Source organism: Rhamphochromis longiceps, linkage group LG3 (assembly GCF_057381845.1).
Source record: "Rhamphochromis longiceps isolate RC_006_pf linkage group LG3, R_longiceps_female_GT1.1, whole genome shotgun sequence".
Taxonomy (NCBI): Eukaryota; Metazoa; Chordata; class Actinopteri; order Cichliformes; family Cichlidae; genus Rhamphochromis; species Rhamphochromis longiceps.
In genome coordinates this window covers 18,244,235-18,261,873 of record NC_140559.1, presented here as the reverse complement: position 1 = coordinate 18,261,873, position 17,639 = coordinate 18,244,235, and the positions used below count along the sequence as shown (strand labels likewise).

At 40.2% G+C, this 17,639-nt stretch overlaps 1 protein-coding gene and 1 long non-coding RNA gene across 2 annotated transcripts in view; one reads left to right on the top strand and one right to left on the bottom strand.

Moving 5' to 3' along the window:
- LOC146673253 (uncharacterized) overlaps positions 1 to 1,771 on the bottom strand; it is a 95,789-nt gene extending 94,018 nt beyond the window's left edge. The window contains exon 1 of the long non-coding RNA XR_014910525.1: positions 1,675 to 1,771. This is a non-coding gene — a long non-coding RNA (uncharacterized LOC146673253). The remainder of the gene's footprint in view (positions 1 to 1,674) is intronic.
- A 460-nt stretch (positions 1,772 to 2,231) lies between these two features.
- On the top strand, positions 2,232 to 17,101 carry LOC146673252 (uncharacterized). The gene is made up of 3 exons (XM_085401705.1): positions 2,232 to 2,464; positions 12,760 to 12,865; positions 13,320 to 17,101. Exons 2-3 carry the CDS (start codon positions 12,848 to 12,850, stop codon positions 15,486 to 15,488), a joined length of 2,187 nt encoding a protein of 728 aa, XP_085257831.1. The 5' UTR covers positions 2,232 to 2,464; positions 12,760 to 12,847; the 3' UTR covers positions 15,489 to 17,101.
- The last annotated feature ends 538 nt before the right edge of the window (positions 17,102 to 17,639 follow it).

Sequence of the window (17,639 nt, the reverse complement as noted above, 5' to 3'; positions counted from 1 at the left end):
ACGTCATTCACTGGTAGAACCGCAAAGGATTCTGGGAACTCGTGGCAAGCGGTACTAGCGCACGCAGGCTTTCAATTAAAATCAGTCACACAGCGATAAAAAGAAACACAAAAATGTCAAGAAGCTGTTGTATTATTAACTGCAATAGCCGGTCGCATGACAGCCACGGGAAGCCGACGGGTAAAGAGATCGGTTGTTATCGGATTACGTCGTTGAAGAGAAATTGTTCGAGCCATGTTTCCGAAGTAACAAAGACGCGACGGATGGTCTGGATTGCAGCCATTCAAAGACCAAATATAACGTCCCAGAACTCTCCAGCTCACAGGTTAGTCTGCTCCAAGCATTTACACGAAGGTCAGTGTTTTTTAGTACTTAATACGTCATTTTCATAACATAATTAGTGATATAGGTTACAAGCAAGTCTGGCGCTGAACAGAAATTGTCGCGCTATGCTCCTTTGTTTATTGTGCATAAATAGTGAATTGTCCTGACACAATATTGCGTTTCGCTTCTGTTATTATGGTACATTGACAAAAACATATACTTTTATTCACAGGATAAAACAGGTTTTTTGTATCACTAATTGCCCAGTACGATTATGTATTTATGACGACGATTTGTGAGACTGGTAAACTTATGATACGTACGATGGTCTTTCGTTCTACACGGTGCATTTCAAGGTCCTGCACCCATCCGGCGGTAAACTGTACCTGGGCTTGTTGCAGTGACCGGAAGTTACTAAACTTCATGAGTGTATGCACTCACTCCAAGAACCGTATGATTATAAATATGCATATAAATATGCTAAGATGAGATAGCTGACTTCATCTAACTAGCAAATGTTGTCCAGGCTACGTTGGTGATGCAGTTTTTTTTAATGTGTATGATATTTTTGTCATGCGATTTTAAAGCTGGTCCTACAACCGCATCCAAGAATAACATGCAGCTTATCTCAGAACTGTCGGTGAAAATTATTCTTGGAGCTAGGTTTAATTGAGCTGCATTTTAAAGAGGTGCAATTTCACAATTTGTGTATATTTTCTAAGTTCACTATTTTGTCATGTGTTGAGAAAAACACAGATTTTAAAATTACATGGTCTAATATTTACATTTAGCATAACTGCAACATTATTTTTTCTTTTTTTTTTTTTAAAGACTCGAAAGGACTTGAAATTCAAAGTTTCAGACTTGTGACTTGACTCGGACTTTTACACCAGTGACTTGAGACTCGACTCTGACTTGCCTGACATTACTTGAGACTTGACTTGAGACTTGAGGATAAAGACTTGAGACTTACTTGAGACTTGCAAAACAATGACTTGGTCCCACCTCTGGTACAAACTGAACTGGAATGTCTGACTGTTCGCTTTATGATTTCCATAAAGTTTCGAAAAAAAACAAAAACCTCTTCGGCCGCTCCCTTCTGCCGTATTTTGCGGCAAAATTCTCCACACCCACCGCCGCGCTATGAATTGTGGGATATATGGGACCACGAAGCGTACAACGGACCACGCATGATATTTGGGGAAATCGATTGTGCATTTGTAGTATGCATTTGAAGTACACTTCGAATTGGGACAGCCGTCGTCGCATGGCGGTGAGGTAACCGCACTTAAAATGCGTACTTCAAGTGTGCAGCCCCTGAATTGGGACACAGCCCCTGAATTGGGACACAGCCACTCACCCCCTCCTTCCTGGCTCACAGCTTTTTCTTCTTCTTGGTTGGCAACCAATGTTAAGGCGCATTACCGCCCCCTGGCTCACAGCTCAGTGGACATTTAGATGAGAAAATATGTATTTGACACATTCAAGAAAAAAAAATAAAAATAAAAATAAACAAAATAAATGTTTATATTTTGGTAGGAACTTGCTTTATTTTAAAAATGTTTTTGCTCATTTTTGCTCTATAAAATAGTTTATTTCTTTTAGAATCACTCATCTTAGCAGTAGGATTTACATGAAAAGAGAAACAAATTAAATTTGAGTGAAAATATACATTTTTGCAATGTCTGGTCAACTGACTCAGTGAATCAAATTACTCAAATTCGATTCGCTTTGGTGAGTGACTCATTCAATCTCGATTCAGTAAAAAGAATCTAATTTACCATCACTGGAATGGAAAGGACTGGAAAGGCGCTACTTTTGAATAACTCTCTCACGTGGTTACGTTGTGCAGCTGAGTCACGTGACAGCACAGCAACAAATCACAGCAGAGCCGGGGAAAGGGGGCGGAGCAAAGTGTCTGTGCAGGAGAGGAGTCGAGCAGAGAGAGCTGCTTTTTCATGAAACGGGAGTAAAGTAGTGAACTTACAGTAACATATACCACTACCAAAGTTTGGATCGATATCTGCATCGATCTGCACACCCTTGTCTCCTGGATCGTAGCTGAGATCAGCGTGAACCACGTGGGTCTCTGCTCACTGATCTGTTTCCTGTTTCTCTCGGTTTGTGGGCTCATCTAAAGGTAAGCACCGAGCTAACTTTAATGTGGGTTCCGTTTATGTTGAGTTTAGCTCTGTTGAGGATAATAGATTGCTTGGTATACACTGGAGTTAGACAGACTGTAGAATTTGTGATTGCTTGCTACATTATGAAATGGTGGTTGCTAGGGGGTAAGAATATATATAGAAAATTAGTCTTGGTATATGAACAAAAGGATGGGCTGCAGGGCAGGAGAACAGTCTACCCCCACCCCTAGGACAGGAAGCCACAGGTACAAGCATGGGGGAGGGCAACCCCAGGGTGAATAATAGAGATTAACAGACCACGTGACGTTCGCGTAGAGCTGGGCGATATAAGATTTTTTCATATCATGACATGTTTTTTTCATTTCAGGCGATAACGATATCTAAGATAAGATAAGATAGAACTTTATTAATCCCTCGGGTGGGTTCCTCTGGGAAATTCGATTTCCAAAAAAGCACAGCACCGACAGAAGTTACAGAGTTATACACACACACATATATATAAATACAGAGACAATATAAATAAAATATACGAAGGGGATAAATAGAATAAATAGGAATAAAAATAAAAATACAAGTGAATTGCACATTTCAAGTATTGAGTCTATTGCACCGTTGACTATTTACAAAAGTATTGCACAAAAGGTATTGCACAGTGAGGTGAAGAGGCACTACAGCTTAGTTGTTCCCTCCTTTGTCCTCCTGTTTCCCCTCCCTCTCCCCTCCAGAGAGGAGTTAAACAGTCTGATGGCGTGTGGGACAAAGGAGTTTTTAAGTCTGTTAGTTCTTGTCTTTGGGAGAAGCAACCTGTCACTGAACAGACTCTTCTGGTTGTTAATGGCCGTGTGCAGAGGATGCCTGGCATTGTCCATAATGTCCATCAGTTTCTTTAATGTCCTTTTCTCTGCCACTGTCACCAGAGTGTCCAGCTTCATGCCGACCACAGAGCTAGCCCTCCTGATCAGTTTCTCCAGCCTGGATGAGTCCTATCTATCACGATATAAGCCAAATAACTATATTTGTAAGATTTAAATGTGCCGTTGCTCACAAGTAAAATTTGAAATAATCAGCAGCTTGTTTTTATTTATATATTTATTTCCCATAAGTTCATCCATTAAACGGACGCGAATGGATGGATGAAGTTCAACAGGGTAGATGTACTTAAGGAACATGAGACTTTTTCAGATAAATAAAGGCAAATATTGCAAACTACACAAAAGGCAGCCGCTAAAGCGTTTAAGTTTCAAAATAGAACAAACGAAACAGACTACTAAATTGTCAATTCCACTTAGAAACAAAATATTAATTCTAAAAATAAGTCTTAGTTTGTTTTACAGAAGAACAGACAAAACTGACTAACTTTTGTCAATATCAAATAAACTGAGAACTAAAAGGAAATTCTCAATCTCTCCTTGTTGTATAGCTTAGCTTTTCAAACAGTTTTAACAGTTACTTTAGTCTGACAAAAGCTGAATGACGAATTAGCGCTTCCAGTCAGAGACTGAGGCTACGTCCACACGTACACGGGTATTTTTGAAAACGGAGATTTTTCCATTTTCGTTTTAAAAAATAATCCCGTCCACTCATAAAGGCAGAAATGAAGGAAAACGCTGCTATGAACATGCCAAAGCAGCAGGTGGAGCTAGATTCCTAACCGTGCAGAAATGTTGGCCAATCAGATATCTAGAAGCCTCGGTGGGAAAAAGTAAACAAAGCTGGGGCATAGAAGCAGAACCGAGTCGTATGTGTGGAGGGACAGTAACTGTGTGTATATGTAAGCATTTAAACACTGCAGAGAGTAGAATTAACAGTAACAGTATTGTAGAAATTCATTTCACCGAAACAATAACGTGGCGCACAGTGTGACGCATGCACCAGTTTATTGTATTTCCAGACTTGCTTCCGGCACAATTTACAGTGCACGCTACTCTGTTTTTTGTCAGACTTGAAATAGCCGAAATACCTTCACACTACGGAACTTCTATGGCTCTCCCGTTTGACAATCTCTCCGGCATTGGAACCATCATCTGTTTTCTCTTCGGTAACCTTCGGTCACGCTCGGTTGATTTTTCTAGTTGGCACACTCATTTCCTCCATTACCCGGGCGTTAATGTTGCTGGCTGCTTCCCAAACAAATACAAATGTACGGCTTGGCACTTGTGCTGTACGTAACAAGTCATGCGACGTGACGCTGTGGCTGTGATTGGTTCGGCTCAGCGCTACTTAATTTGGATTGGCTGACCTCTTTTTTTTTTTTTTTTTTAAGAGGACAAGAGCGGCGAGGTCTATCGCGATAGTTTAATTTCTCTATCGAGTAAAAGTTATATCGCGATACATATCGTTATCGTTCTATCGCCCAGCTCTTCTTTCGCGCATTGCATGCCGGGAACTCATGGCAAAACATTCCAAGTACCGCATCAAATGCAAGCATTTGTAGCACCGCAAAACGTTCATTCTCCGGTTCCAATAAATTCTTTCTTTTTCTTTGCCCCCCAAAAAAGGTATGTACAAAACGAAGGAGAACAATGTGACCTGAAGTTAATAAACTTCATGAGTGCATACACTCATGAAGTTTAGTAACTTCAGGCCACTGCAACATGCCCAGGTACGGTTTACCGACGGATGGTTACAGGACCTTGAAATGCACCGGACTGAGGCAATTTTCCCTCAGGATGACCAGGCATCGCGTGCTGGTGATTTAGCAAAACTCACCTGAGGAATCCTGCTTGACAACGCCACATTCTTATAGAAAATTTCAAAATTAGCTGCAACACACCTTGTGAGCTGGATTTGAAGTGGGTTTAATAAACACTTTACAATTTGAATGGAAACATGCCAGCCAACACAAGGATCATCTCGGAAATTCGGCCACCACCCTTATATCTTATATACACCATCACAGACACTCTCAAACAAAGAACATTCCACAGCACATCATGCATACCTAAAGGTTCAGTCCAGCTCATCCATGACCTTCTCCCACACTAAGAAACGTTATGACCACCCGTCACCTCCCTTAGAGCAGGATGTCTGGAGCTCTTCCAGTCTACGATGGGTCCACTGTGAGGGTGCAATAACATGGGCCCACTGGTGATAACATTCTATATGCATGCATACAACTGGTGAACACTAAAGTGAGGAAATAATATTACTATTACTAATGTGATATGATTTATAGGAAAGGAAATGTGCCACTGCAACATGCATAACAGCGCTGGTAAATACACACAGAAATTAACAACTACAAGATTAAGTCTGCATGGCCCACAAGCTCATGCGACCCTAGGATGTTGCTGTCATCTTCCTGCTCCTGGAAAAACATACATACATCTACCCTTTCCTTGTCTGCTTGGAATAGGTGCAATCTGCATATCAGTGTCAAGTCAGTGAACCATTTGTCCCCATTATCAGTCCAGTCAGTCCCCATTGCGATGTGGAGAAGCTCACTTTACGATCATTTTTCCAGCAACACTATTGTATAGCACTTTTAGTTCCAATCATGCAGGCCTGCTTAACGGACAGCAGACTTTCAAACAAAACTCTCAGTGTACTCCTCAAACATGAAAAGAAAAAAAAAGAAAATACTACAAAATATAAAAATATGAAAGTCTAGTTTTAGGACTTGCCAAAGCATACTCATCTCCTTAAACTGATAAATCAAACCAAAACGTCTTGACAGGTTCCACTTGGTAAAAGAAAAATGTAGCTGCCAAATAAATCCCCAAAACATTCATCCACCAGCCACACACATTTCACACAACCCTAATGTCCTATTAGATAATAAGTTTATTCCCATGCAACCAGGTGTATGTCATGGTAAAGCATCCCTCACACATTTGAATTTGAATGTATTTATTTAAAAGGGACAGTGCAGTTTGACATAGTCCAAGTACAAAACATGAAACTGATGTAACGGACATAAGTTTATAGCTATTGCAAATTTTCAACAATTGTCCCTTGTTGGGCTTACAATCAAAATAAATACATTTTACCATAAAACATACATTTTCATAAAGCCAAAATACATCGTAAATACAACTACAATTAATAGACAATAAATAAAAATAAAATCATTAGTAAAATGACTACATCTCTGATTTCCCTCTAACCAAACTTTAACCTTCAATAGAAAGGATCTGATGTCTGTAATCAATTTGATTTTGGTTGGAAGTGGGCTCCACAGATTGCAAGCCTCTATGGAAAATGCCGTCTGACCAAATTTAGATCTGCGATATGATATCTTACAGTTTCCGTTCAATTTAAGAAAACACTGTTTCATCTTGTTCTCTCTATAAACTTCACAAGATGCTTGGTTGAACTTTCCCTCCTCTGAGGTAAACTTTTATTAAACTCTTAATAAACAGTCATGAGTCTCTGCTTCTCACCTTCCGGTGTTACACTCTCAAGACTCCGGGCGGAACACACAGGTAAATGCAATTCCGCTTGCTACATCCCTTTTCTTTTACAAAGACAATGAACTATTCATAAGTCTCTCTTTTTGTTTTACTGCATGCAGTTCCTCTACAGCCTGTCCCGCTATTGTTTTGTTGTATTCTCTTGAAATCTCCATTGCTCTACAAATATCTAGACATCTGTCTAATGTGAGGTTCTCTTCTCTGAGCAACCTTTCCCTCCAACTGGAGCTGTTCGTGCCACAGACGATCCTGTCTCTGATCAGTGAGTCTTTTAATTGTCCAAAGTTGCAGGTGCAATCAATATTTTCTCCTGGAGCCTGATTGCATGCAAAAAATCTGTATCTCTCGACAGTCTCATTAACTTTGGGATTATAGTGTTCATCAATTTTTCTCATCAGCTCACTTACTGTTACCCTTGCCTCAGCTGCCACCATGTTTCATCTTGTTCTCTCTAAACTTGCTCGGTTGAACTTTCCCTCCTCCGAGGTAAACTTTTATTAAACTCTTAATAAACAGTCATGAGTCTCTGCTTCTCACCTTCGGGTGTTACACTGTCAAGACTCCGGGCGGAACACACAGGTAAATGCAATTCCCCTTGCTACAAACACGAATGATTAAAACTCCTAAAACTAAGTAGATTATGTTTCTCTAAAATGTGACAATGATGCCAGGGCTGCACCATTTTGCATAAAATGAGAATCACAATTTTTTTGCTTAGAATTGAGATCACGATTCTCTCACGATTTTCTTTTCCAATATAAATATTTATTGCACTTACTCCGTAATTTCTTTGTGCCTGGGGGAGTTTGACGGGTATGGGGAAGTGCTGTATAAGGTTCCCGTTATTGATGTTTGGGTGGTTGACGGGGACTGATTTTCTCCTGTCACTTTCTTGGCCTTTACAGCTTCGTCATATTGCACTTTATGGTGACGTTTAAGGTGGTTATACAAATTCGTAGTGTTAGCTTGCGGTGCTGCTACTATGGCAAAACACAGCTTGCAAATGATATCTTTTTGACTCTCATCTTCTTTGAAACCAAAAACCTTCCACATGGAGGAACGAGAACCTTTTCTTGGAATTAATGTTACAGTGGGGTTGTCATTCTCACCACCATCAGAGCTTTTCCTCTGCACTCATTGTGGTTTCTCCCCTCCGGCAGTTTCTCTCACGTGCTCTTCGTTGTTTTTTCCCTTTCCAGCTGGCTTCTGTATCACGTGGTATAAGGCTCTGCCCTTGTCATGAAGAGTGAGCGCTTGTTTTCATGCAGATTATGTCCCGGAGCAAAACGCGGTACAATCGTCATCTTTTTTTTTTCTTTTCTTACATCATTGTCATTTGGAAATGAGATGGCACATAAGTATGAATTGAGATCGCGATTTTCTAACATTTAATTGTGCAGCCCTAAATGATGCCATCGGACAGATTTGACATAGGACACAGACCTTCAAAATAAAACAGGAAACATGAGACACAGACATGACAATACAAACTTGATAACATAAGACACTCGGCATGAAACACAAAGGGTGAGGAAACTTAAATACAGGGGAAGAAAATAAAAGGTAAATCTAATAACCAAATGAACTTCGCTGACCTAAAGAACTTAAACATAGAACTCAAAACACTGGTTCAAAAGACTCAGGAACGTGACAAATGCATAAATAACTGAGCTGCTGAAGCAGGTATATAGTGCTGAATTAACTCAAAACAATTCAGATTAGCCTTGACCGTCTTAGCAATCTTCTTTAGATGCTTGTCCAATTTAAGACGTAAATCAAAAATTATTCCTAAAAACTTCTCATCTTACTAAGTGAGTTGAACAAGATGATAAAATCAGAAACACAGGCTTAAAATACCATCTGGTATTCATTGCATTGCATGTGTGTGTATGTGTTAGTAGGATTAAAACACTCTGTGCTTATTAGGGCTGCCACGATTACGTTGACTAGTCACGATTACGTCGACTATCAAAAGCGTCGACGACTGATTTAATAGTCGACGCATCGTTTGAAGCTTTGTAAGATCACAAAAGACGCAGGAATAAGTAGTAGGATTTAAGAGTGTAATAACGGACTGAAACAGAAGATGGCAGCACTGCATGCACAAGGATGCTAGCTGCCGTTAAACCCCGAAGAAGAAGTAGCTCTGTCCCAGAATTCATAGCGCAGCCCAGGTCAGTTTTCAACAATGGTGGCAGCTAGTTGTAATATTACTCTTATTATTCTTTCTGTGTCACAAAATAAACGTTTAACATATTTTCAGAATGTAACTGTATAAACCTCAAATATCTGCTCAGTTTATCAAGACACCACATATTTTCAAAAGTGCTCCGACGTTTTCGGAGACGTCTGTTGCCCACTAGCTCGATAGCTAGCCGGGGTTCAAGGCTCACTAGAGCCCATGAGAGCACCGGACTCCCGGCAAATCGTTGTCAAACCCACCGCTGTCTTTCACTACTCAGGGGCCCGTTCTTCGTACCTCGCTAAGTAGGTTAGCTGGATTTGATTGTTGACGATTTCGCGTGATCTTGGATCGTTCGGTTCCCCGAAGCTCATCCGGGACTTGCTGTCATAGCAACAGAGCCGTAAGCGTAAACCTGCTCGGGAGCAGGTTTACTTTATGTAAACAGGATTAGATCGCGGCCACGCAGGTATGTCCGCTTCATTTATACGAAAGCAACAGCGATATTCCACCACAGTTTCACCATAAATAAATAACATCAATGTAACTAAAGACAATGCAGCACCTGATCCATTTATTGATTTCACACAGATACATACAGGACATTTCCTAAAAAAGGGAAATGTACTATTAACATTCTATTACATGTATGTGATTATTACAGATGTAATTCATATTTCAGAGTAGCAATTGCAAATTACTTTGTGTAATCAAGATGAGAGACCACGGCTATAAAAGCGAAGGTGGATTTGGGAAGCCTGTCGCAGTCCTGTCCGTATACGCGAGCCACCCATTGCGGAAGGTGCAAGATTGATAAGGAGAGTTTTCAGAATTCAGTGTATATTGCGGGACAGACAGGATCCTTTAGCTCAGCGCGACAGTGTGCTCATAGAGAGATATCGATTTTCCCGTGAGGATATTATTTACTTAACCAACTTGTTGACGAGGGGGTGCAGGACCACCACCTGTCTTTTTTTTGCTCTGCCCTTTTCTTGGTTGCTGTTATAAACAAACAGATTATTCCAGGGTCTCTTTCCAAGAGACGAAAAGCAATATAAGTGATAAATATTACCATTCTGTAGAATATTCTTATATTTCACTTTTACTTGTTCCCATGTTCTAGTGGGTCCTGTTGTGGCTCTAATGTGAAAGGGGATATAATATAACATATTATAATATAATGTAATATAATATTGGATAATATAGTGTAATATAATAAATCTACCCTACCGCCTACTGATGTTGGCCAGAGGGGCCGATGGCGCGATATGGCAGCCTGGCTTCTGTCAGTCTGCCCCAGGGCAGCTGTGGCTACAACTGTAGCTGCCTCCACCAGTGTGTGAATGTGAGAGTGACTGAATAGTGGCATTGTAAAGCGCTTTGGGTGCCTTGAAAAGCGCTATATCAATCCACTCCATTATTATTGTTATTATTAAATTACTTACGAGTTTAATTTGTCAGCAACTTTCTGCCAGCCCTCTCTCCTTGCTTTTGCAGCCTTTGCAGTGTTCCCTTGCGTTCTGATTAAACTCTGAAACTCCTGAAATCCCTCACTCAAGAGTTCTTGCTCTGCTGCTGAAAAATACCGAGCCGAGCGCGCTCCGTCGACATTTTCCCCGACCAATCAGAGGGTTGCCGATCAATGTTTCCACTATCGATGCGTAGCCCCTTTTACGACACCCAGTGATGTCACATTACTGCGTCCAGCTGTACTAATCGTCAACAGCAGGTGTGTTCGGGGAACCGGATTAGCGAGCTCACGGTTAGCGCGATGGTTTGGTCTTGGATGTGTCATTTGATCTTGGATGTAGTGAGCGACGTACGAAGAACGGGCCCCAGGTTAAACATATATCAGTCACTTAGATAACTTACAAATGTTATTGTTTGGCTTTTTTTTTAGTATTTTATTTGTTCCTGAGTAAATCGGTTTGGCTGAGATTAAAGTTATAGTTTTTACACAGCTGAATAAACGTCAAGCAGACAACTGATTATCAGAAGCATGAGATGCTCGAGAATATACTCTGGTGTCCCGTTATATTTTAGATAGCAAGGAGTTTATTAAACTTCACCGAAACAATCTGCAAATTTCATTAAAATGTAATAAACTATCATCTTGTCTTTATTTTTAGTTAGCACATACTTTAAACACTTAAAGCTGTAAGCTAATGATAGTTATATAAGAGCAGATGCATGCTGGTGCAATAAGCTGTATGTTTTACGTCCAATGGATGCATGATCTGATTAGTCGACTAATCGCAAAAATAATCGGTGACTAGTCGACTATCAAAATAATCATTTGTGGCAGCCCTAGTGCTTATGTATGTCGTTTTAATTACTGTCGCCTTTTTCTGAAACAAATCTGTTTACTACACCTTCTTGTTTCAGAAACACCTAAAGAGGAAAGTCTCTATTGTAGTCAGGCACAGCTAAATTCTGCTTGTGAGTTAACCTAGCAAACCACACCGTGTGTTGTTAACACCTTAAACATGTACCTCCTCATGCCACTTCCTCTATGATTTTTGACACCCCTATATGGTGTCACGGCGGGGTGCGCCGATGTGTGTGGAAACAGGACCCAAAAGCAGATGATGACGAGGAATTGTAATGATTAACAGAAAAGTGAACCTTTATTGCGATGACGGCAGGGAATGAACCAAGAGACCAAAACAAACAGGCAAAACACTAAGAAACAAAACACTATAAGGTACTAAGACCAAAAACTATAACTATAACTGAGGAGGAAATAAACAGGCTAAGACTATGACTAACGTGGAAATAACAGACGAAAACTAGACCTATGACTGAGGTGAGGTAAACAGACGAACCGACAATGGCATGAAGAAAACAAAAGGCTTAAATACAGACATGAGGTGATCAGGGGAAGTGGGGACACATGGGGGAACAGCTGACTGACATAAACCTAATGACAGGACCAGGAGAGGAAAGCTAAATACAATGAACAAAGAACACATGACACTGTCAGAATAAAACAGGAAACACTAAAACTAGACATGACAATACAAACTTAACAAACCTAATGCGTGATGAATAATACAAGAACCCAAAACATAGAAAATCAGAGGAACAATAAACAATAACAGCCCAAACTAAAGACAGATAGGAAAAGACACAAAACTAATCACATAACCAAATGAGACAAATACAAACATAAACTCAGAGCGCTGGGTCAGAGACCCAGCCTGTGACATATGGAGGACAACAAGAGCCACGCACATCAAAATAAAGAATTCTGTGCTTAAATAATGAATTGTAGAATAAATTCTCCATTTGTAAAATAATTCCACATTAACATAGTGAGTTTCGAAATGTTTTTTAAAGTCCTCATTACCATCCTAGCTCCCCTAGGATGGTAATGAGGTGCTTGAAATGTTGTAGGTGGCTGAGTTTATACTGCTACCATTAAGACTGATCAGGACTCCGTCTTGTGGATCTATGGAAGTCCATATATACAGGGTGTAGCATCCCCTGGGTAAAGGTGGTGATGTGCAGGGGGGGTCAGTGGTTTTTCCCTTTCAAGTTCTTGTAGGCAACTGATGACTTTCTTTTTGTAGTTGCTTCTGGGGTTTCACCTTGAAGCTTCATAGGTATTGTTGTCACTGAGGAGTTTAGTCATGTTTATTTGCTCTGCTTCTTTTTGTCAGGGATAAAATACAAATATATACTTTTTGTGTCCCAGCTGAGTAACAGGAGGAGAAGAGTCTGGTGGTGCAGCAGAGGAATAATTTCAGCCATTTGGACTCAGCTCAGCCACTACAGAGGAAACAATGACTTCAACACAAAAGGTAAGAAAAACATCACAGTTACACTGTTATTGAAACTGCGTGCACAGCTGGTTGGTTTTTAAAAACCTGTTAACAGCAGCTTTATCTTTTCCATCCTGGGCTCCTCCATATATACAGAATCTACATTCACAACCAAAAACCACAGAAGTTACAAGAAAATACAAAGATCATATTTTCTCTACACACATTGAAACAACAATATCATCAGTTGAACTCAAATTTTTTTCTGAAGTAAAAGAGTTTCTTTGATGATCAATATTTCTTCAATAATGTCATTTTCATTACAACTCTCATTGTAGCACATCATTGTAATGTGATACTATCACCAGAAGGTGGTGGTAACACACCTACAATGTGTTTTTTGACATGTCTGATTCCACCAATGGAGGGAGTTTCAGTTTGTTCCACGACTGCATTTCACTCACTGCCTCTGTTTGTATCTCTGTCACTGCAGGACCAACATGGAGCAAGAAGTCAGCGCTCTCAGGAGGCCGACAAACCTCACAGAAGAAAAGGAAAGAAAACCTACAGCTGTGATGAGTGTGGGAAGGATTTTACCCGGGCTGGACACTTAAAAAGACACCAACTCATCCACAGTGGAGTTAAACCTCACAGCTGTGACTTGTGTGGAAAGTCTTTTACCCTGGCTGGATATTTAAAAACACACCAACTCATCCACACTGGAGTTAAACCTTACAGCTGTGACTTGTGTGGAAAGTCTTTTACCTTGGCTGGACACTTAAAAAAACACCAACTCATCCACACTGGAGTTAAACCTTACAGCTGTGACTTGTGTGGAAAGTCTTTTACCTTGGCTGGACACTTAAAAAAACACCAACTCATCCACACTGGAGTTAAACCTTACAGCTGTGACTTGTGTGGGAAGGATTTTACCTGGGCTCTAAGCCTAAAAAAACACCAACTCATCCACAGTGGAGTTAAACCTTACAGCTGTGACTTGTGTGGAAAGTCTTTTACCCAGGCTGGAGACTTAAAAAGACACCAACTCATCCACACTGGAGTTAAACCTTACAGCTGTGAGTTGTGTGGGAAGGATTTTACCTGGGCTCAAAGCCTAAAAAAACACCAACTCAACCACAGTGGAGTTAAACCTCACAGCTGTGACTTGTGTGGAAAGTCTTTTACCCTGGCTGGATATTTAAAAACACACCAACTCATCCACACTGGAGTTAAACCTTACAGCTGTGACTTGTGTGGGAAGGATTTTACCTGGGCTCAAAGCCTAAAAAAACACCAACTCATCCACAGTGGAGTTAAACCTTACAGCTGTGACTTGTGTGGAGAGTCTTTTACCCACGCTGGAAGCTTAAAAACACACAAAGTCATCCACAGTGGATTTAAACCTTACAGCTGTGAGTTGTGTGGAAAGTCTTTTACCCACGCTGGAAGCTTAAAAATCCACCAAATCATCCACAGTGGAGTTAAATCTTACAGCTGTGAGTTGTGTGGAAAGTCTTTTACCAAGGCTGGGGGCTTAAAAACTCATCAACTCATCCACAGTGGAGTTAAAGCGTACATCTGTGACTTGTGTGGAAAGTCTTTTACCCTGGCTCAAAACCTAAAAATACACCAAATCATCCACAGTGGAGTTAAAGCGTACAACTGTGACCTGTGTGGAAAGTCTTTTACCCACGCTGGAAGCTTAAAAACACACAAAGTCATCCACAGTGGAGTTAAAGCGTACAACTGTGACCTGTGTGGAAAGTCTTTTACCCTGGCTCAAAACCTAAAAAGACACCAAATCATCCACAGTGGAGTTAAAGCGTACAACTGTGACCTGTGTGGAAAGTCTTTTACCCACGCTGGAAGCTTAAAAACACACAAAGTCATCCACAGTGGATTTAAACCTTACAGCTGTGAGTTGTGTGGAAAGTCTTTTACCCAGGCTGGGGGCTTAAAAACTCACCAACTCATCCACAGTGGAGTTAAAGCATACATCTGTGACTTGTGTGGAAAGTCTTTTACCCTGGCTCAAAACCTAAAAACACACCAAATCATCCACAGTGGAGTTAAAGCGTACAGCTGTGACTTGTGTGGAAAGTCTTTTACCCTGGCTGATAGCCTAAAAAAACACCAAGTCATCCACAGTGGAGTTAAACCTTACAGCTGTGACTTGTGTGGAAAGTCTTTTACCCACGCTGTAAACTTAAAAACACACCAACTCATCCACAGTGGAGTTAAACCTTACAGCTGTGAGTTGTGTGGAAAGCGTTTTACCCAGGCTGGGGGCTTAAAACGACACCACGTCATCCACAGTGGAGTTAAACCTTACAGCTGTGACTTGTGTGGAAAGTCTTTTACCCACGCTATAAACTTAAAAACACACCAACTCATCCACAGTGGAGTTAAACCTTACAGCTGTGAGTTGTGTGGAAAGTCTTTTACCCAGGCTGGGGGCTTAAAACGACACCACGTCATCCACAGTGGAGTTAAACCTTACAGCTGTGACTTGTGTGGAAAGTCTTTTACCCACGCTATAAACTTAAAAACACACCAACTCATCCACAGTGGAGTTAAACCTTACAGCTGTGACTTGTGTGGAAAGTCTTTTAAATCTCCACATCAGCTGAAAAAACACCAACAGATCCACACCAGAAAGTAACTCTACAAGTGCAGTTACTGTGAGGATGTCTTTAATTTTTTATCTTGTAATTTTAACCTGATTGTTTGGAACAAATATGATCAGTAAACTTATGGAGGAATTCCTCGACTTACAATGTCTTTGTTTAGAAGTGGAGCGAAGCACATGGATCCATTTCTCAACCCTGTCGTCACTGTGGTGGTGGGAAAGCATTTTTCTGTGATCTTTTTAGAAAGACTTCCAATCATCAACCACAACCACATAAAACCACATCAACATAGCCACACTGGAGACAAAATGAACTACTGCAAAGAATGCGGGAGAGGCTTCCACACACCAAGCACATTAAAAATACATGAACTCTTCCACAGTGGGGTCAAAAAGCACATCTGTGACCAGTGTGGGTCATCCTTCACCACTGAACATGAGCTCAATGAAAAAGCATAAGGGAATCCACACAGGAGAGACACCACACAAGTGCAGACACTGTGACAAAAGCTTCTCACAATCACGTCATCGTAACAAACATGAACGTACACACATGGAAGTGAAATTCAGCTGTGACCAGTGTGACAAGAGCTTCAGGAATCTCAGTTCATACTCCGAACACAAACGATCCCACGCTGTAAATAAACTGTTTCACTGTTACCAATGTGCAAAAACATTCACTTCATTATCTGCTCTGTGCAAACATCAGCCTGATCATGCAGGACTGAAATCACTGGATCACAATGAATCTGAAGAGAGAGAAAGATCCTCTTCTGGTTTCAGGCTCAGACTTAAAAACCTTGAGATCAGGCTCCACAGAGTTCAGATGGAATCTCCTGTAAAGAGTGTCAGCTGATGTCACACTTGGATCTGATGAGGTAGCTCTGATTTCTGGAGCTGCAGTGAATAATCCTGAATGCTACATTTAGGAAGCTGCATGTATAGATATGCATATCAAGTTTATTATTTTTCCTTTGAGGGATTTTAATTCTCTAAAATGTTATCCCTGTTACATTTTATTCTTTGTTTATTAGGACACAGTAGTGTTTAGTAGTTGTATTCATTTTATGTGTTACCTAAGTTAAATTTCAATCCTTCCTTCATATTTAATCTTTTGCTGAGGTAAAATCTTCTCTTAAATCATTTTCTCCCAAAACTACAAATGTTTTCACAGCAGTTGCTCTTAAAACCTCCAAAATGAACTAAATCTGTCCACCAGCTTTGAAACAACCCCTGCTGTGACTTTATGTCCAGAAAAAAAGAAACTCAAGCTGAACTAGTTTTGGGCTGTACTTCCATGTAATGCCAGTTTGTACCAGAAGATGAAGCAGTGAGTCAGTGTAACCTTTATTCAATTAGGCAAAGACCACATTCATATTCACAGTGGCAGCAAAGAAATGTTGAAAGTTAAAAACAGCAGCACACATCAGGACCATTGTAAAGATCACAGGTGACTACTTTTACTTAATTCAAATTCCTTCAAATTTTGGCTCCTCCTTTCACTTTAGTGTATTTACTGTATCCTTGAAGTCCACATGTTGTTTTTTAATGACTTCATTTTGATCCACATGTTCTGCAGCTGTTTTCCTGTTGATTTGACGTTTGTATTATGAAATCTTGATAATGTTAAAGCATTAGTTATATTTGATGAACTCTGTGTAAAGTTTGTCTTATTAAACAGTTTGTTGTGAAAATGAAGAAATGGTCTCAGAACAAGTAGTTTGAGCCATGATTTCAGATTCAAACTAATTTAACTGTTTTCAGTGGTACATGTGGAGGTTTATCAGAGGAGGCGACTTGGCTGTTCTCCACTCACACAGAACAGGGTTCCTGCAGCTCATTAAAAACTAGAGATGGCACGATACCACTTTTTTATGTCCGATACCGATATCATAAATTTGGATATCTGCCGATACCGATATGAATCCGATATAGTGTTTTTTAATCAACAAAACTGTTTTTTAAAATATCTTGCTGCATTTTGCAAGTCTGCAAGTTCATACTCAAGTTTAAAACAACAACTACACTAAAGCTATTCTGTTATACCTGTATACAAAAAAAATATTTCTTAGTTCAGCAATACTGATCAATCTAATAAACTTAAACCTACACCATCCTCCCTACTCTGGTATTTTAAAGAGTACTTAGCGTAAATATTAAGCAACCTACAGTGGGGCAAAAAAG